At 50.6% G+C, this 20,514-nt stretch overlaps 1 protein-coding gene across 4 annotated transcripts in view; it reads left to right on the top strand.

Annotated features, from left to right (window-relative positions):
* map7d1a (MAP7 domain containing 1a) overlaps window positions 1-13,021 on the top strand; it is a 308,464-nt gene extending 295,443 nt beyond the window's left edge. For all 4 annotated transcript variants that reach the window (XM_073034371.1, XM_073034373.1, XM_073034372.1 and 1 more), the window contains one exon: window positions 12,433-13,021. In XM_073034371.1, the coding sequence (XP_072890472.1) occupies window positions 12,433-12,443 (11 nt within the window). In that variant the 3' untranslated portion in view covers window positions 12,444-13,021. The remainder of the gene's footprint in view (window positions 1-12,432) is intronic.
* The last annotated feature ends 7,493 nt before the right edge of the window (window positions 13,022-20,514 follow it).

The following is a 20,514-nucleotide window of genomic DNA, read 5'->3' as shown; positions in this document are numbered from 1 at the left end:
GTGTGTGAGAGAGAGTGGGTCGGTGTATGAGAGTGAGTGGGTCGGTGTGAGAGAGAGTGAGTGGGTCGGTGTGTGAGAGAGAGAGTGGGTCGGTGTGTGTGAGAGAGAGTGGGTCGGTGTGTGAGAGAGAGAGAGGGTCAGTGTGTGAGTGAGTGAGTGGGTCGGTGTGTGTGAGAGAGAGTGGGTCGGTGTGTGAGAGAGAGAGTGGGTTGGTGTGTGAGAGAGAGAGAGTGGGTCGGTGTGTGTGAGAGAGAGTGGATCGGTGTGTGAGAGAGTGAGTGGGTCGGTGTGTGTGAGAGAGAGAGTGGGTCGGTGTGTGTGAGAGAGAGTGGATCGGTGTGTGAGAGAGAGTGAGTGGGTCGGTGTGTGAGAGAGAGAGTGGGTCGGTGTGTGTGAGAGAGAGTGGGTCGGTGTGTGAGAGAGTGAGTGGGTCGGTGTGTGTGAGAGAGAGTGGGTCGGTGTGTGTGTGAGAGAGTGAGTGGGTCGGTGTGTGTGAGAGAGAGTGGGTCAGTGTGTGAGAGAGTGAGTGGGTCGGTGTGTGTGAGAGAGAGTGGGTCGGTGTGTGTGTGAGAGAGTGAGTGGGTCGGTGTGTGAGAGAGAGAGAGGGTCAGTGTGTGAGTGAGTGAGTGGATCGGTGTGTGTGAGAGAGAGTGGGTCGGTGTGTGAGAGAGTGAGTGGGTCGGTGTGTGAGAGAGAGAGAGGGTCAGTGTGTGAGTGAGTGAGTGGGTCGGTGTGTGTGAGAGAGAGTGGGTCGGTGTGTGAGAGAGAGAGTGGGTCGGTGTGTGAGAGAGAGAGTGGGTCGGTGTGTGTGAGAGAGAGAGTGGATCGGTGTGTGAGAGAGAGTGAGTGGGTCGGTGTGTGAGAGAGAGAGTGGGTCGGTGTGTGTGAGAGTGAGTGGGTCGGTGTGTGAGAGAGAGAGTGGGTCGGTGTGTGTGAGAGAGAGTGGGTCGGTGTGTGAGAGAGAGAGAGGGTCAGTGTGTGAGTGAGTGAGTGGGTCGGTGTGTGTGAGAGAGAGTGGGTCGGTGTGTGAGAGAGAGAGTGGGTCGGTGTGTGAGAGAGAGAGTGGGTCGGTGTGTGTGAGAGAGAGTGGATCGGTGTGTGAGAGAGAGAGTGGGTCGGTGTGTGTGAGAGAGAGTGGGTCGGTGTGTGAGAGAGAGAGTGGGTCGGTGAGTGTGTATGAGAGAGTGAGTGGATCGGTGTGTGTGAGAGAGTGAGTGGGTCGGTGTGTGAGAGAGTGAGTGGGTCGGTGTGTGAGAGAGTGAGTGGGTCGGTGTGTGTGAGAGAGTGTGGATCGGTGTGTGTGTGAGAGAGTGGGTCGGTGTGTGTGAGAGAGTGAGTGGGTCAGTGAGTGTGTATGAGAGAGTGAGTGGGTCGGTGTGTGAGAGAGAGTGGATCGGTGTGTGTGAGAGGGAGTGGGTCGGTGTGTGAGAGAGAGAGTGGGTCGGTGTGTGAGAGAGTGAGTGGGTCGGTGTGTGTGAGAGAGAGTGGGTCGGTGTGTGAGAGAGTGAGTGGATCGGTGTGTGAGAGAGAGAGTGGGTCGGTGTGTGAGAGAGTGAGTGGATCGGTGTGTGAGAGAGAGAGTGGGTCGGTGTATGAGAGAGAGAGTGGATCGGTGTGTGAGAGAGTGAGTGGGTCGGTGTATGAGAGAGAGAGTGGATCGGTGTGTGAGAGAGTGAGTGGGTCGGTGTGTGAGAGAGTGAGTGGGTCGGTGTGTGTGAGAGAGTGTGGATCGGTGTGTGTGTGAGAGAGTGGGTCGGTGTGTGTGAGAGAGTGAGTGGGTCAGTGAGTGTGTATGAGAGAGTGAGTGGGTCGGTGTGTGAGAGAGAGAGTGGATCGGTGTGTGTGAGAGAGAGTGGGTCGGTGTGTGAGAGAGTGAGTGGATCGGTGTGTGAGAGAGAGAGTGGGTCGGTGTGTGAGAGAGTGAGTGGGTCGGTGTATGAGAGAGAGAGTGGATCGGTGTGTGAGAGAGTGAGTGGGTCAGTGTGTGAGAGAGTGAGTGGATCGGTGTGTGAGAGAGAGAGTGGGTCGGTGTATGAGAGAGAGAGTGGATCGGTGTGTGAGAGAGTGAGTGGGTCAGTGTGTGAGAGAGTGAGTGGGTCGGTGTGAGTGAGAGTGAGTGGGTCGGTGTGTGAGAGAGAGAGTGGATCGGTGTGTGTGAGAGAGTGAGTGGGTCGGTGTGTGAGAGAGAGAGTGGGTCGGTGTGTGAGAGAGAGAGTGGGTCGGTGTGTGAGAGAGAGAGTGGGTCGGTGTGTGAGAGAGTGAGTGGGTCGGTGTGTGTGAGAGTGAGTGGGTCGGTGTGTGTGAGAGAGTGAGTGGGTCGGTGTGTGAGAGAGAGAGTGGGTCGGTGTGTGTGAGAGAGAGTGGGTCGGTGTGTGAGAGAGAGAGTGGGTCGGTGTGTGTGAGAGAGAGTGGGTCGGTGTGTGTGAGAGAGAGTGGGTCGGTGTGTGAGAGAGAGAGTGGGTCGGTGTGTGAGAGAGAGAGTGGGTCGGTGTGTGTGAGAGAGAGTGGGTCGGTGTGTGAGAGAGAGAGTGGGTCGGTGTGTGTGAGAGAGAGTGGATCGGTGTGTGAGAGAGATAGTGGGTCGGTGTGTGTGAGAGAGAGAGTGGGTCGGTGTGTGAGAGAGAGTGGATCGGTGTGTGTGTGAGAGAGTGGGTCGGTGTGTGAGAGAGTGAGTGGGTCGGTGTGTGAGAGAGAGAGTGGGTCGGTGTGTGAGAGAGAGAGTGGGTCGGTGTGTGAGAGAGAGAGTGGGTCGGTGTGTGAGAGAGAGAGTGGGTCGGTGTGTGAGAGAGAGAGTGGGTCGGTGTGTGAGAGAGTGAGTGGGTCGGTGTGTGTGAGAGTGAGTGGGTCGGTGTGTGTGAGAGAGTGAGTGGGTCGGTGTGTGAGAGAGAGAGTGGGTCGGTGTGTGTGAGAGAGAGTGGGTCGGTGTGTGAGAGAGAGAGTGGGTCGGTGTGTGTGAGAGAGAGTGGGTCGGTGTGTGAGAGAGAGAGAGGGTCAGTGTGTGAGTGAGTGAGTGGGTCGGTGTGTGTGAGAGAGTGAGTGGGTCAGTGTGTGAGTGAGAGAGTGGGTCGGTGTGTGAGAGAGTGAGTGGGTCAGTGTGTGTGTGAGAGAGTGGGTCGGTGTGTGAGAGAGAGAGTGGGTCGGTGTGTGAGAGAGAGTGGGTCGGTGTGTGAGAGAGAGAGTGGGTCGGTGAGTGTGTATGAGAGAGTGAGTGGATCGGTGTGTGAGAGAGAGTGGGTCGGTGTGTGAGAGAGAGAGTGGGTCGGTGTGTGAGAGAGAGTGGGTCGGTGTGTGAGAGAGAGAGTGGGTCGGTGTGTGAGAGAGAGTGGGTCGGTGTGTGAGAGAGAGAGTGGGTCGGTGAGTGTGTGTGAGAGAGTGAGTGGATCGGTGTGTGAGAGAGTGAGTGGGTCGGTGTGTGAGAGAGTGAGTGGGTCGGTGTGTGTGAGAGAGAGTGGGTCGGTGTGTGTGTGAGAGAGTGGATCGGTGTGTGTGAGAGAGTGAGTGGGTCGGTGTGTGAGAGAGTGAGTGGGTCGGTGTGTGAGAGAGTGAGTGGGTCGGTGTGTGTGAGAGAGTGTGGATCGGTGTGTGTGTGAGAGAGTGGGTCGGTGTGTGTGTGAGAGAGTGGATCGGTGTGTGTGAGAGAGTGAGTGGGTCGGTGTGTGAGAGAGTGAGTGGGTCGGTGTGTGAGAGAGTGAGTGGGTCGGTGTGTGTGAGAGAGTGTGGATCGGTGTGTGTGTGAGAGAGTGTGGGTCGGTGTGTGTGAGAGAGTGTGGATCGGTGTGTGTGTGAGAGAGTGTGGGTCGGTGTGTGAGAGAGTGGATCGGTGTGTGTGAGAGAGAGTGGGTCGGTGTGTGTGAGAGAGTGAGTGGGTCAGTGAGTGTGTATGAGAGAGTGAGTGGGTCGGTGTGTGAGAGAGAGAGTGGGTCGGTGTGTGTGAGAGAGAGTGGATCGGTGTGTGAGAGAGAGTGGGTCGGTGTGTGAGAGAGAGAGTGGGTCGGTGTGTGAGAGAGAGAGTGGGTCGGTGTGTGAGAGAGTGAGTGGATCGGTGTGTGAGAGAGAGAGTGGGTCGGTGTGTGTGAGAGAGAGTGGATCGGTGTGTGAGAGAGTGAGTGGGTCACTGTGTGAGAGAGAGTGAGTGGGTCGGTGTGTGTGAGAGAGAGAGTGGATCGGTGTGTGAGAGAGAGAGTGGGTCGGTGTGTGAGAGAGAGAGTGGATCGGTGTGTGTGAGAGAGTGGGTCAGTGTGTGAGAGAGTGAGTGGATCAGTGTGTGAGAGAGAGTGGGTCGGTGTGTGAGAGAGTGAGTGGATCGGTGTGTGTGAGAGTGAGTGGGTCGGTGTGTGAGAGAGAGAGTGGATCAGTGTGTGAGAGAGAGAGTGGATCAGTGTGTGTGAGAGAGTGAGTGGATCGGTGTGTGTGAGAGTGAGTGGGTCGGTGTGTGAGAGAGAGAGTGGATCGGTGTGTGTGAGAGAGTGTGGATCGGTGTGTGTGAGAGAGTGAGTGGGTCGGTGTGTGTGAGAGAGAGTGGGTCGGTGTGTGTGAGAGAGAGAGTGGATCGGTGTGTGAGAGAGAGTGGATCGGTGTGTGTGAGAGTGAGTGGGTCAGTGTGTGAGAGAGAGAGTGGATCGGTGTGTGAGAGAGAGTGGATCGGTGTGTGTGAGAGAGAGAGTGGATCGGTGTGTGAGAGAGAGTGGATCGGTGTGTGTGAGAGTGAGTGGATCGGTGTGTGTGAGAGTGAGTGGGTCGGTGTGTGTGAGAGAGTGTGGATCGGTGTGTGTGAGAGAGTGAGTGGGTCGGTGTATGAGAGAGTGAGTGGATCGGTGTGTGTGAGAGTGAGTGGGTCGGTGTGTGAGAGAGAGAGTGGATCGGTGTGTGTGAGAGAGAGTGGATCGGTGTGTGAGAGTGAGTGGGTCGGTGTGTGTGAGAGTGAGTGGATCGGTGTGTGAGAGAGTGTGGATCGGTGTGTGTGTGAGAGAGTGGGTCGGTGTGTGAGAGAGAGAGTGGGTCGGTGTGTGAGAGAGAGAGTGGGTCGGTGTGTGAGAGAGAGAGTGGGTCAGTGTGTGTGAGAGAGTGAGTGGATCGGTGTGTGTGTGAGAGAGAGGGTCAGTGTGTGTGAGAGAGTGGGTCAGTGTGTGTGAGAGAGAGAGTGGGTCGGTGTGTGTGAGAGAGAGAGTGGATCGGTGTGTGAGAGAGTGTGGATCGGTGTGTGTGTGAGAGAGTGGGTCGGTGTGTGAGAGAGAGAGTGGGTCGGTGTGTGAGAGAGAGAGTGGGTCGGTGTGTGAGAGAGAGAGTGGATCGGTGTGTGAGAGAGTGTGGATCGGTGTGTGTGTGAGAGAGTGGGTCGGTGTGTGAGAGAGTGAGTGGGTCGGTGTGTGAGAGAGAGAGTGGGTTGGTGTGTGAGAGAGAGAGTGGATCGGTGTGTGAGAGAGTGTGGATCGGTGTGTGTGTGAGAGAGTGGGTCGGTGTGTGAGAGAGAGAGTGGATCGGTGTGTGAGAGAGAGAGTGGATCGGTGTGTGAGAGAGTGTGGATCGGTGTGTGTGTGAGAGAGTGGGTCGGTGTGTGAGAGAGAGAGTGGGTCGGTGTGTGTGAGAGAGAGTGGGTCGGTGTGAGAGAGAGAGAGTGGGTCGGTGTGTGAGAGAGAGAGTGGGTCGGTGTGTGTGAGAGAGAGTGGGTCGGTGTGTGAGAGAGAGTGGGTCAGTGTGTGAGAGAGAGTGAGTGGATCGGTGTGTGAGAGAGTGAGTGGGTCAGTGTGTGAGAGAGTGAGTGGATCGGTGTGTGAGAGAGTGAGTGGGTCAGTGTGTGAGAGAGTGAGTGGGTCGGTGTGTGAGAGAGAGTGAGTGGGTTGGTGTGTGAGAGAGAGAGTGGATCGGTGTGTGAGAGAGTGTGGATCGGTGTGTGTGTGAGAGAGTGGGTCGGTGTGTGAGAGAGAGAGTGGGTCGGTGTGTGTGAGAGAGAGTGGGTCGGTGTGTGAGAGAGTGGGTCGGTGTGTGTGAGAGAGAGTGGGTCGGTGTGTGAGAGAGAGTGGGTCGGTGTGTGAGAGAGAGTGGGTCGGTGTGTGTGAGAGAGTGTGGATCGGTGTGTGTGTGAGAGAGTGGGTCGGTGTGTGAGAGAGAGAGTGGGTCGGTGTGTGTGAGAGTGAGTGGGTCGGTGTGTGAGAGAGAGAGTGGATCGGTGTGTGAGAGAGAGTGGGTCGGTGTGTGAGAGAGTGTGGATCGGTGTGTGTGTGAGAGAGTGGGTCGGTGTGTGAGAGAGAGAGTGGGTCGGTGTGTGAGAGAGAGAGTGGGTCGGTGTGTGTGAGAGTGAGTGGGTCGGTGTGTGAGAGAGTGTGGATCGGTGTGTGTGTGAGAGAGTGGGTCGGTGTGTGAGAGAGAGAGTGGGTCGGTGTGTGTGAGAGAGTGAGTGGGTCGGTGTGTGTGAGAGAGAGTGGATCAGTGTGTGAGAGAGAGAGTGGGTCGGTGTGTGAGAGAGAGAGTGGGTCGGTGTGTGAGAGAGAGAGTGGGTCGGTGTGTGTGTGAGAGAGTGAGAGGGTCGGTGTGTGAGAGAGTGAGTGGATCGGTGTGTGAGAGAGAGAGTGGGTCAGTGTGTGAGAGAGTGAGTGGATCGGTGTGTGTGAGAGAGTGGGTCGGTGTGTGAGAGAGTGAGTGGGTCAGTGTGTGTGAGAGTGAGTGGGTCAGTGTGTGAGAGAGAGTGGGTCGGTGTGTGAGAGAGAGAGTGGGTCGGTGTGTGTGAGAGTGAGTGGGTCGGTGTGTGAGAGAGTGAGTGGATCGGTGTGTGAGAGAGAGAGTGGGTCGGTGTGTGTGAGAGTGAGTGGGTCGGTGTGAGAGAGTGAGTGGGTCGGTGTGTGTGAGAGAGAGAGTGGGTCGGTGTGAGAGAGAGAGTGGGTCAGTGTGTGAGAGAGAGAGTGGGTCGGTGTGTGAGAGAGAGAGTGGGTCGGTGTGTGAGAGAGAGAGTGGGTCGGTGTGTGAGAGAGAGTGGGTTGGTGTGTGAGAGAGAGAGTGGGTCGGTGTGTGAGAGAGTGAGTGGGTCGGTGTGTGAGAGAGTGAGTGGGTCGGTGTGTGTGAGAGTGAGTGGGTCGGTGTGTGAGAGAGAGAGTGGGTCGGTGTGTGAGAGAGTGAGTGGGTCGGTGTGTGAGAGAGAGAGTGGGTCGGTGTGTGAGAGAGTGAGTGGGTCGGTGTGTGTGAGTGAGTGGGTCGGTGTGTGTGAGTGAGTGGGTCGGTGTGTGAGAGAGAGAGTGGATCGGTGTGTGAGAGAGAGAGTGGATCGGTGTGTGAGAGAGAGAGTGGGTCGGTGTGTGAGAGAGAGAGTGGGTCGGTGTGTGAGAGAGAGTGGGTTGGTGTGTGAGAGAGAGAGTGGGTCGGTGTGTGAGAGAGAGTGGGTCAGTGTGTGAGAGAGAGAGTGGGTCAGTGTGTGAGAGAGAGAGTGGGTCGGTGTGTGAGAGAGAGAGTGGGTCGGTGTGTGAGAGAGAGAGTGGGTCGGTGTGTGAGAGAGAGAGTGGGTCGGTGTGTGAGAGAGTGAGTGGGTCAGTGTGTGTGAGAGAGAGAGTGGGTCGGTGTGTGAGAGAGAGAGTGGGTCGGTGTGTGAGAGAGTGAGTGGGTCAGTGTGTGAGAGAGTGAGTGGGTCGGTGTGTGAGAGAGAGTGAGTGGGTCGGTGTGTGTGAGAGAGTGAGTGGATCGGTGTGTGTGTGAGTGAGTGGGTCGGTGTGTGAGAGAGAGAGTGGGTCGGTGTGTGTGAGAGAGAGTGGGTCGGTGTGTGAGAGAGAGAGTGGGTCAGTGTGTGAGAGAGAGAGTGGGTCGGTGTGTGAGAGAGAGAGTGGGTCGGTGTGTGAGAGAGAGAGTGGGTCGGTGTGTGAGAGAGAGAGTGGGTCGGTGTGTGAGAGAGTGAGTGGGTCAGTGTGTGAGAGAGAGTGAGTGGGTCAGTGTGTGAGAGAGAGAGTGGATCGGTGTGTGAGAGAGAGAGTGGGTCGGTGTGTGAGAGAGTGAGTGGGTCGGTGTGTGAGAGAGTGAGTGGGTCAGTGTGTGAGAGAGTGAGTGGGTCGGTGTGTGTGAGAGTGAGTGGGTCGGTGTGTGAGAGAGAGAGTGGGTCAGTGTGTGAGAGAGTGAGTGGGTCGGTGTGTGAGAGAGAGTGGGTCAGTGTGTGAGAGAGAGAGTGGGTCGGTGTGTGTGAGAGAGAGTGGGTCGGTGTGTGAGAGAGAGAGTGGGTCAGTGTGTGAGAGAGAGTGGATCGGTGTGTGTGAGAGTGAGTGGGTCGGTGTGTGAGAGAGTGAGTGGGTCAGTGTGTGAGAGAGAGAGTGGATCGGTGTGTGAGAGAGAGAGTGGGTCAGTGTGTGAGAGAGAGAGTGGGTCAGTGTGTGAGAGAGAGAGTGGGTCGGTGTGTGAGAGAGAGAGTGGGTCGGTGTGTGAGAGAGTGAGTGGGTCGGTGTGTGTGTGAGAGAGTGGGTCGGTGTGTGAGAGAGAGAGTGGGTCGGTGTGTGAGAGAGAGTGGGTCAGTGTGTGAGAGAGAGAGTGGGTCAGTGTGTGAGAGAGAGAGTGGGTCGGTGTGTGAGAGAGTGAGTGGGTCGGTGTGTGAGAGAGTGAGTGGGTCGGTGTGTGAGAGAGAGAGTGGATCGGTGTGTGAGAGAGAGAGTGGGTCAGTGTGTGAGAGAGAGAGTGGGTCAGTGTGTGAGAGAGAGAGTGGGTCGGTGTGTGAGAGAGTGAGTGGGTCGGTGTGTGAGAGAGAGAGTGGATCGGTGTGTGAGAGAGAGAGTGGGTCGGTGTGTGTGAGAGAGAGTGGATCGGTGTGTGTGAGAGAGTGAGTGGGTCGGTGTGTGAGAGAGAGTGGGTCGGTGTGAGTGAGAGTGAGTGGGTCGGTGTGTGTGAGAGAGAGTGGATCGGTGTGTGTGAGAGTGAGTGGGTCGGTGTGTGAGAGAGAGTGGATCGGTGTGTGTGTGAGAGTGAGTGGGTCGGTGTGAGTGAGAGTGAGTGGGTCGGTGTGTGTGAGAGAGAGTGGATCGGTGTGTGAGAGAGAGAGTGGGTCGGTGTGTGTGAGAGAGTGAGTGGGTCAGTGTGTGAGAGAGAGAGTGGGTCGGTGTGTGTGTGAGAGAGTGGGTCGGTGTGTGAGAGAGAGAGTGGGTCGGTGTGTGAGAGAGAGAGTGGGTCGGTGTGTGTGAGAGAGAGTGGGTCGGTGTGTGAGAGAGTGAGTGGGTCGGTGTGTGTGAGAGAGTGTGGATCGGTGTGTGTGAGAGAGAGTGGGTCGGTGTGTGTGAGAGAGAGAGTGGATCGGTGTGTGTGTGAGTGAGTGGGTCGGTGTGTGAGAGAGTGAGTGGGTCGGTGTGTGTGAGAGAGTGAGTGGATCGGTGTGTGTGTGAGTGAGTGGGTCGGTGTATGAGAGAGTGAGTGGGTCGGTGTGTGTGAGAGAGTGAGTGGGTCGGTGTGTGAGAGAGTGAGTGGGTCAGTGTGTGAGAGAGAGTGGATCGGTGTGTGTGTGAGTGAGTGGGTCGGTGTGTGAGAGAGTGAGTGGGTCAGTGTGTGAGAGAGTGAGTGGGTCGGTGTGTGAGAGAGTGAGTGGATCGGTGTGTGAGAGAGTGAGTGGGTCGGTGTGTGAGAGAGTGAGTGGATCGGTGTGTGAGAGAGTGAGTGGGTCAGTGTGTGAGAGAGAGAGTGGGTCGGTGTGTGAGAGAGTGAGTGGGTCAGTGTGTGAGAGAGAGTGGGTCGGTGTGTGAGAGAGAGTGGGTCGGTGTGTGAGAGAGAGAGTGGATCGGTGTGTGAGAGAGTGAGTGGGTCGGTGTGTGAGAGAGAGAGTGGGTCGGTGTGTGAGAGAGTGTCGGTGAGTGAGTGGATTGGTGTGTGTGAGAGAGTGGGTTGGCGAGTGTGAGAGAGTTTGTCGGTGTTTGAGAGAGAGAGAGAGTGGGTCGGTGTGTGAGGAATGATGAATACGTCATTGGGTGAGGGAGGGGTTGGAGGAGCTGTGATGCTGTTCGGGGTCAGAGAGCTCAGTGAGTGGCACCTTGAGATCCAGGCCCTGGACCTCTAGCCCCCACCCAGATCTGCATGTTCTGCTCCCTCCGTGTCGCGTCCCCTATTCACTCTGTCGTGTCCCCACTCCCTCAGTGTAATGTCCCCTGCTCCCTCCGTGTAATGTCCCCTGCTCCCTCCGTGTAATGTCCCCTACTCCCTCCGTGTCGTGTCCCCTACTGCCTCCGTGTCGCGTCCCCTACTCCCTCTGTGTAATGTCCCCTACTGCCTCCGTGTCGCGTCCCCTACTCCTTCCGTGTCGCGGTTCCTGCTCCCTCTTGTGTCACGTCCCCTATTCACTCTGTCGTGTCCCCACTCCCTCCGTGTAATGTCCCCTGATCCCTCTGTGTCGCATCCCCATTCACTCTGTCGTGTCCCCACTCCCTCCGTGTCGCGTCCCCTACTCCTTCCGTGTCGCGTTCCGTACTCCCTCTGTGCAATGTCCCCTGCTCCCTCCGTGTCGCATCCCCTATTCACTCTGCCGTGTCCCCACTCCCTCCGTGTAATGTCCCCTGCTCCCTCCGTGTCACATCCCCTATTCACTCTGTCGTGTCCCCACTCCCTCCGTGTCGCGGTTCCTGCTCCCTCTGTGTCACGTCCCCTATTCACTCTGTCGTGTCCCCACTCCCTCCGTGTAATGTCCCCTGATCCCTCTGTGTCGCGTCCCCATTCACTCTGTCGTGTCCCCTACTCTCTCCGTGTCGCGTCCCCTACTCCCTCTGTGTAATGTCCCCTACTCCCTCTGTGTAATGTCCCCTGCTCCCTCTGTGTCGCATCCCCTATTCACTCTGTCGTGTCCCCACTCCCTCCGTGTCGCGTTTCGTACTCCCTCTGTGCAATGTCCCCTGCTCCCTCCGTGTCGCGTTCCGTACTCCCTCTGTGTAATGTCCCCTACTCTCTCCGTGTCGCGTCCCCTACTCCCTCTGTGTAATGTCCCCTGCTCCCTCTGTGTCGCGTCCCCTATTCACTCTGTCGTGTCCCCACTCCCTCCGTGTCGCGTTTCGTACTCCCTCTGTGCAATGTCCCCTGCTCCCTCCGTGTCGCGTTCCGTACTCCCTCTGTGTAATGTCCCCTACTCCCTCCATGTAATGTCCCCTACTCCCTCTGTGTAATGTCCCCTACTCCCTCCGTGTAATGTCCCCTACTCCCTCCGTGTAATGTCCCCTACTCCCTCCATGTAATGTCCCCTGCTCCCTCTGTGTAATGTCCCCTACTCCCTCTGTGTAATGTCCCCTGCTCCCTCTGTGTCGCGTCCCCTATTCACTCTGTCGTGTCCCCACTCCCTCCGTGTCGCGTTCCGTACTCCCTCTGTGCAATGTCCCCTGCTCCCTCCGTGTCGCGTTCCGTACTCCCTCTGTGTAATGTCCCCCACTCCCTCCGTGTAATGTCCCCTGCTCCCTCCGTGTCACATCCCCTATTCACTCTGTCGTGTCCCCACTCCCTCCGTGTCGCGGTTCCTGCTCCCTCTGTGTCACGTCCCCTATTCACTCTGTCGTGTCCCCACTCCCTCCGTGTAATGTCCCCTGATCCCTCTGTGTCGCGTCCCCATTCACTCTGTCGTGTCCCCTACTCTCTCCGTGTCGCGTCCCCTACTCCCTCTGTGTAATGTCCCCTACTCCCTCTGTGTAATGTCCCCTGCTCCCTCTGTGTCGCATCCCCTATTCACTCTGTCGTGTCCCCACTCCCTCCGTGTCGCGTTTCGTACTCCCTCTGTGCAATGTCCCCTGCTCCCTCCGTGTCGCGTTCCGTACTCCCTCTGTGTAATGTCCCCTACTCTCTCCGTGTCGCGTCCCCTACTCCCTCTGTGTAATGTCCCCTGCTCCCTCTGTGTCGCGTCCCCTATTCACTCTGTCGTGTCCCCACTCCCTCCGTGTCGCGTTTCGTACTCCCTCTGTGCAATGTCCCCTGCTCCCTCCGTGTCGCGTTCCGTACTCCCTCTGTGTAATGTCCCCTACTCCCTCCATGTAATGTCCCCTACTCCCTCTGTGTAATGTCCCCTACTCCCTCCGTGTAATGTCCCCTACTCCCTCCGTGTAATGTCCCCTACTCCCTCCATGTAATGTCCCCTGCTCCCTCTGTGTAATGTCCCCTACTCCCTCTGTGTAATGTCCCCTGCTCCCTCTGTGTCGCGTCCCCTATTCACTCTGTCGTGTCCCCACTCCCTCCGTGTCGCGTTCCGTACTCCCTCTGTGCAATGTCCCCTGCTCCCTCCGTGTCGCGTTCCGTACTCCCTCTGTGTAATGTCCCCTACTCCCTCCGTGTAATGTCCCCTACTCCCTCCGTGTAATGTCCCCTGCTCCCTCCGTGTCGTGTCCCCTATTGTCTTCCTCCTCTTCCTTGCTTCTCTCACCCAAACCTCCCTGCTGGAAGAAGTGTCTCCTCGTCCCTGGAGCCTGGTTGAAACTCCTGACCCTGCCTTTGGTAACGCCACGTTCCGTTTTGTTTCAGAAATCCTCTGAGGAGCTGGGAGGAGCCCTGTGCCCCTCGGCAACCACCACACCCATGACCCACACCCCCTCCCCAAGCTACCAAGCACGGCTTTCAACTCGGTGTCCGATGTGGAGTCGATGGTGGGAACCTGCGGGTTGGACGAGAACGGACGGGGGCTTTGTCAATTCTGACCCTCTGAGTAACGCAGACCCTCACCTCTGAACCTCGACTCCTTTTACTTTGTTACCTTGTTTATTTTAAATGTTTTTAAAAAAATGTTTACGGACATGTAACTTCCACAAGAATCGACGGTGGGGTTTTTTAAAACCCGACAGAGTAAAGAGTGTCGTCATGGAAGAGGCCGCGAGAATGACGGTTTCTCTTAGCCTGTACTGTACACAGCGTGCGGTCTTTACTGTGCACCTTATGAACTGACACTCTAACCTGGCCAGATAAGAGGATAAAGCACTCGGAATGATGAGAGTGGCAGAGCGATGGTTATTGTATCACTGGTGATCACGTACTTATTTAACTTGAAATTATAATAAAGCTACTGGGTACAATGTATGTGAATAATGTAAATAAACCTTTCAGTGTTATACCAGCAGACCCTGTGGCTCGGTGTTATACCAGCAGACCATGTTGCTCTGTGTTATTCCAACAGACCCTGTTGCTCCATGTTATACCAGCAGTCCCTGATGCTCGCTGTTATTCCAGCAGACCCTGTTGCTGTATGTTATTCCAGCAGACCCTGTTGCACGGTGTTATACCAACAGACCCTGTTGCTCTGTGTTATTCCAGCAGACCCTGTTGCTCGCTGTTATTCCAGCAGACCCTGTTGCTCGCTGTTATTCCAGCAGACCCTGTTGCTCGCTGTTATTCCAGCAGACCCTGTTGCTCAGTGTTATTCCAGCAGACCCTGTTGCTTGGTGTTATACCAGCAAACCCTGTTGCTCGCTGTTATTCCAGCAGACCCTGTTGCTCGCTGTTATTCCAACAAACCCTGTTGCTCCATCATCTGCTCCCTGCCTGTGCTCCACTCTACAAACACAAGAGACTCTGCAGATGCTGGAACTCCAGAGCAATGCACACAAAGTGCCAGCGGAACTCTGCAAGTCAGGCAGCCTCCGAGGAGAGGGATAAACAGTTGCAGTTTCGGACCGAGGCGCTTCATCGTCAGTCCACCACTGTAGTTCTTCCTGAGCTACCAGCGTGTTCAGATCTGTCTCCAGGCGTGGCTCCCCATTGATTCTGCATCCCACGCCCTCACTCCTCTGCGGTCCAGCCTGTGGTGACTGTTCCATGTCAGCGTGCATCCCTGTGCGTTCCCCATTTGTGTGAGTTGCTCTAGGTTTCCACCATTTGCTGAATCTCCTGTGTTTGTCAACCTCTTCACTCATCCTCTCTCACGCTTGTTACTCGTTCAGTCCCTCGCTTGCTCCCCTCTCCCTTCAGGCACTGTGCCCCTGAGTCCAAGCGAGAGAGGAAGGAGGGATTGGAGAGTAGTTAGTTTGGAGTCCATCCCCTATTCTGGGGTATAGACTGCCAATACCAGCTTGCCAGAGTCCTCTGTCCTGGGGCAGGATTTCAACTTGTCCCCATCTTAGTGTCAGGTTCAAGGTTGAGTTGGCTGGGCTCTATCGCTTTCCCTGGGGATTTCACGTCAGCACTTGACCGGTGAAGTCGGTACTTGCCTTGCCCACCATGTCCTATTCATCCCTATTTTCCTTTCCTTAATTCTTCTTCCACTGCTGGCTGATGTGTCCTCTGCCGTTGATCTATTTTGCCGATGATTTCTGGCCGGAGGATCTGGAGGATTTTTCTCAGACAGCGATGAGTAACTTTCCCAATGATAATCTTTGTTGTCTCTGCCCTGTACAGAGGAACTGACTTCATGTTGGAGTTGGACAGCCTGATCCCAGAGCGCCGTGGTTGCTCCTTGGAGCATGGGATGCTCTCGAGCTGGATGAAGGCTGCCCTATCTCTGCCGATCCTTGTCTTGCAATCCACATCAGTGGCACCCTCTGCCAATGACACTACCTAAGAGGGTGAAGACTTCGACCTCACTGCTACCTCCTCAAGTGGACTATCCTCGAGGAAGACTGGGTCGGTGCAACTTGAGTTGATCTTGAGAACGCACCCAAAACGCTGGAGGAACTCAGCAGGCCAGGCAGCATCTATGGAAAAGAGTACAGTCGACATTTCGGGCCAAAACCCTTCAGAGTCGACTGTACTCTTTTCCATAGACGCTGCCTGGCCTGCTTGAGTTCCTCCAGCGTTTTGTGTGTGTTGCTCGGGTTTCCAGCGTCTGCAGATTCGATCTTGAGGACTTTAGTTTTCCCTTTGAGGATGTTGAGGCCCAATGGCACTAATGTCAGTTGTTTTTTTTCCCCCTACATCTGCTTGTGGGTATGGGACAGCAGCGATATATCAACCGCAAAGTCCAAGTTGTCCAGTTGTTCCTGCAGGGTCCACTGGATCCCATTCCTTTTCTGTGCTGTTGATGTCTTCATGGTCAAGGCAATGACCAGAAGAAACAGGACGGGGGGCATCAGCAGCCTTGTCTGACTCCCGTCTTCACTGGAAAGCTGCTGGAGAACTGACTCTGCAGGATACTACCCTGTCCAAGTTCTTGATCGGTCTGGCCATCATGCCTAGTACTCCATGGTAATGCAGAATTCTCCACGTGCTCTCTCTGTATACACCGTCAAAGGTGTTTTTAATTGGTGAAGATGATGTACAGAATGAATTCCGCTCAAGTGACTGCTTGATTATGATGCGTAGTGTGGCTGTTTGGTCAGTACATGATCTGCTCTTGTGGAAGCCTGCTTGTTCATCTACTGTCAAGATGAAGCCACACTCAGGTTGGAGGAACAACACCTTATTTACCAGCTGGGTAGCCTCCAACCTGATGGCATGAACATTGACTTCTCTAACTTCCGTTAATGCCCCCCTCCCCTTCTTACTCCATCCCTGATATATTTAATTTCTCCCCCCCTTTTTTTTCTCTCTCTCTCTCTGCCTGTTCTCTATCTCCCTCTGGTGCTCCCCTCCCCCTTTCTTTCTCCCTAGGCCTGCCGTCCCATGATCCTTTCCCTTCTCTAGCTCTGTATCCGTTTTGCCAATCACCTTCCTGGCTCTCAGCTTCACCCCATCCCCTCCGGTCTTCTCCTGTCATTTTGCATTTTCCCCCTACTTTCAAATCTCTTACTATCTTTCAGTTAGTCCTGACGAAGGGTCTTGGCCCGAAACATTGACAGTGCTTCTCCCTATAGATGCTGCCTGGCCTGCTGTGTTCCACCAGCATTTTTGTGTGTGTTGCTTGAATTTCCAGCATCTGCAGATTTCCTTGTGTTTGTTCATCTGTTAGCTTAGCATCTGCAGCACCCCTCACCCCTCATCCCGTCTGGTATTATCCTGCAGAAGACTTTTCCCGGCACTAACAAGAGTGCCTTCGTAGTTGCTAAGATCTCCCTTCTTCAGAAACTTGACAAGGTTTCCAGTCTGTTGGTGCTTTCTCTTCTTCCCAGGTCTTCTGAAAGCGAGGGTTCAGCATCTCTACTGTAGTGTCCAGGCCTGCCTTGAGAGCTTCTCCAGGAATGTCGTCTGGACCAGCTGCTTTACCGATCTTTAGCAGCTTTATTACTTTCCTGATCTCCTCTCTGGTAGACTTGTCACAGTTTATAGGCAGGTCATATTGGCCGGAGTGATGTCATGTGGGTTGAGAGGTCCCGGTCTGTTCAGCAGATATTTAAAGTGTTCAGCTGCTGCTCTGTTCCCACCATGGCCTTTTTATCCCTGTCCTTGACTGCCCTCTCAGGCTTTCTGTACTTGTCGGACCGTTTCTTGGTGATGTCATGGTGCCACACCCCACTACTTGTTCTGCTTTTTCTGCCGTATAACTGCACTTGATTACTTTACCACTCTTCTTCGCTGCTCTGTGAGCCTCTGCGTGCTCTTCCTGTGCTTTTGCCTTTCCCGCTCTAGTCCTGCTGCTGTTCATGACTGCTTTGTTCTGCCTGCTCACCTCCATCCTGTGTAACATTTCAGCTGAGATCCATTCTACCTGCTGGTGCTTTTTGGCACCTAGTTCATTTTGACATGTCAAGACTGGTGTCTCCGTAGCTTTCTGCCGTTCGTTGTGTACATCGTCTTCCCTGTGCAGTTCCTGCAGCGTTTGGAACTTGTTGCCGAGGATGTTGGCATGTCTCTTTTCAAATCTTTTTATTATTATTATTATCCAAAAATAACACAGGTACATCGAAGTAACACTTACAATGCCTCAAAAAAAATCATCTTAAAGATTGAAATTTTTGTGAATTAAAAAAACCCCTACTAAGCAAGAAAAGTGAGAACAAAAAGAAACCCATTGGGGGTACAACCCCGGAGCCATGCGTCATACAGAAAGCTAAAAATAAACATCAAACCGCCAACAAGAAAGAAAGATACATCAAGAAAAAAAAAATTTACACTTAGATTATGGAGGAAATCTATCAGTTAACTGAAATTATAATAACAAGCAAATGAGCCCCATCTCTTCTCAAAATCAAATAAAGGTTCAAAGGTTTGACTTCTAATTTTCTCCAAGCTAAGACACAGCATCACTTGAGAGAACCATTGTGATAAAGTTAGAGCTGATATGTCCTTCCATTTCAACAAGATGACCCTCCTAGCTATCAATGTAACAAACGCAATAACATGTTGGTCAGACACAGGAATACCATGGATATTTTGAGGAATTATTCCAAAAAGCACAGTCAATTTATTAGGTTGTAAATTGATTCTGAGTGCTTTAGAAATTGTCGAAAAGACTGACTTCCCAAACTGTTTTAATATAGAACATGACCAGAACATATGTGTCAGTGTAGCTATCTCAGTTTTACATCTATCACGATACTTGTCAAAATTGGGAAATATTTTAGAAAGTCTCTCCTTCGTCAAATGGTAATGATGTACAATTTAAAATTGAATCAGTGAATGACTAGCGCAGATCGAAGAAGAGTTAAACAGCTTCAGAATCTGCGTCCAATCCTCCCATATAAAAGTCAAATTGAGTTCCTTTTCCCAATCCTGTTTAATTTTAAGTAAAGGACACTTGTTCTATTGTAATAATAAATTATAAATTCTTCCAATAGAACCTTTTATCGAAGGGTTCATACTCATAATAGTATCTAACAAGTCAGCCTCCAATATGTAGGGAAAATTACTTAAATATTTTTGTAAAAAATGTCTAACTTGACGATATTGTAAAAAGTGTGAATATGAGAGAATATTTTATTGACTAATTGTTCAAAATACATCAATCTGCCTCCTTTAAATAAATCCAAAAAAGAATTTATACCTTTATTTTTCCAAAGTAAAAAATTGGATCACTCCAGGAAGGTTTAAAAAAGTAATTACGATAAATTATACTAGAAAGTTTAAATTTTTTAAGATTAAAAAAAATTGCGGTACTGGAACAAAATTTGTGAAGAGTGCTTAACCACAGGATATAGGTTTAAATTTAAACTTTAGCTAGTTGTATTGGTATAGCAACTCCTAATAACTAAGTTAAATAAAACTTTCACAGCTCTCAGTTCCAGGTTTACCCAAATTGGCCGATCATTCCTATCACCCCAATATAACCAAAAGGACATGTATCGCAAATTAACAGCCCAATAATACATTCTTAGATTAGGCAAAGTGAGACCTCCATCCTTTTTTGACTTTTGTAAATGACATTTACTCATTCTTGGTCTTTTATTATCCCAAATAAAAGATAGAATAGTAGAATCAATCTGATCAAAAAACTTCTTCGTCAAAAAAACCAGGAATATTCTGAAATAAATATAAAAATTTTGGTAAAATCATCATTTTAACTACATGAATACAACCAATAAGTGAAAATGTAAGTGGGCTCCATCTACTAAATCAGTACTTCATAAAGTCCACTAAAGGAGGAAAATTGGCTTTATAAAGATCCTTATATTTTTTTTAGTAATTATGACACCTAAATATCTAAAAGAATCCATAACTTTAAAAGGAATATTATCATATATAGAGATAGATTCATTTAAAGGGAGTAATTCACTTTTACTTATTTTATATCCTGAAAACTCACCAAATTTGTCAAATAATTTTAGCAAAGCAGGAATAGATTCTTCAGGCTTAGACATATATACCAATAAATCATCAGCATAAAGAGATCTTGCGCATGGTCTCATTCACAAAAATCCCATGAATATTTTTGGCTTCACAAAGAGCAAGAGTATAGGGGTTCTAATATTAAGCTAAATAACAAAGGACTTGATGGACAACCTTGTCTTGTCCCCCACAATAGCTGAAAAAAAAGGAGACCTACAATTATTAGTGACAACAGTAGCAATAGGAGCTTTATATATCATTTTAATCCAATTATTAAAATTAATACCAAAACCAAATTTTTCTAAAACATTAAATAAATATTTCCATTCGACTTGATCAAATGCTTTTCAGCATCCGAAGATACAACGCATTGTGGAGTTTTAGAAGAGGGCTAATATATAATGTTAAATAGTCTCCGAACATTTGAAAAAGAATAACGGCCCTTTATAAAGCCTGTTTGATCTTTAAAAATGATTTTACCCAAAATACTCTCCAACCGATTGGCCATTATCTTTGAGAGAATCTTAGCATCAACATTCAATAATGAAATAGGTCTGTATGAGGCACAATCAGTAGGATCTTTATCCTTTTTGAGAATTAAAGAAATAGAAGCCTCATAAAAAGTAGAGGGTAAATCACCTTTCACAAAAGAATCTTTAAACATCTCCAACATATATGGAGAAAGCAATTTTCCAAATTTTTAATAAAATTCCACAGGATAATCATTAAGTCCCAGGGCCTTACCAGATTGCATTGAAAAAATAGCGTTATGAATTTCAGATTCAGTAATTTGGGCATCAAGAGTCTTTTGGTCCTCAGCAGAAATTTTAGGAAAAGAAATCTTTTGTAAAAAAGCATTCATTTCAGAAGAATCTACTGGACATTGAGATTTATAAAGTTCAGTATAAAAATCTTGAAAAATCCTATTAATTTCTTCATATTCCCGAGCCAGGATGCCATCCTTTCTACGAATTTTCAGACTTTGCCTTTTGGCTCCAGCTGATTTAAAATGAGATGCAAGTAGTTTATTTTTTATGTCCAAACATATAAATTTGGCTCTTTAATTTAAGTAGATAACCCTCAATTGGATGAGTTAATAATAGGTTATATTGTGATTGAAGTTCCACCCTTTTTTTAAATAAGTCAATATTAGGGGAAGTCGCATAGATATTATGTAAATCTTTAATTTGTTTTGAAATTTATCTAATTCTGCTTTAGTCTGTTTTTTAAATTCAGCTGAATAAGAAATAATCTGACCACGTAAAAATGCTTTGAATGTATCCCATATAATTAATTTGGACATACCTCCTATATCATTAAAAAGAAAAAAATTATTTTATCTGGCTTTCAATAAAACTGATAAAATCAGAGTTTTGCAATAAAGTCTGAGACATGCGCCATGGTGGACGGACAAAAATGACATCATCAAATTCAAAGGACAAACTCAAAGGCGCATGATCAGATATAGCGATAGCGTCATATTCACAGTTTTTAACATTAAGCAAAAGGCGGGGATCAATTATAATATAATCAATCCTCAAATTTTTTTATTACATGCGAAAAAAAGGAATATTCTCTGTTATCGGGGTGTAAATACCTCCATAATTCGATCAACCCAAAATCAGTCAAAAAGGAGTTAATAACTGACGCAGAACGATTTGGAAGTCGCTGATTAGTTGAGCTCTTGTCAATCATAGGATTTAAACAACAGTTAAAATCCCCACAGATTATCAACATATATTCATTTAAATCCGGCAATAAAGCAAATACTTTTTTTAAAAAAAGAAGGATCATCTAAATTAGGACCATACAACTTGTCCAACACAACCTTGCTATTACAAATCACTCCTTTGACAATTAAAAATCTACCATTAGAATCTGATTCAATGTCCTCTTGAGTAAATATATTAGATTAAATAAAGATAGATACGTCTTTAGTTTTACTCTGAGAAATAGCATGGAGCTGTAATTCATTCC

This window comes from Hemitrygon akajei, chromosome 32 (assembly GCF_048418815.1).
Source record: "Hemitrygon akajei chromosome 32, sHemAka1.3, whole genome shotgun sequence".
Lineage (NCBI taxonomy): Eukaryota > Metazoa > Chordata > Chondrichthyes > Myliobatiformes > Dasyatidae > Hemitrygon > Hemitrygon akajei.
This window is presented reverse-complemented; position numbering and strand designations above follow the sequence as displayed.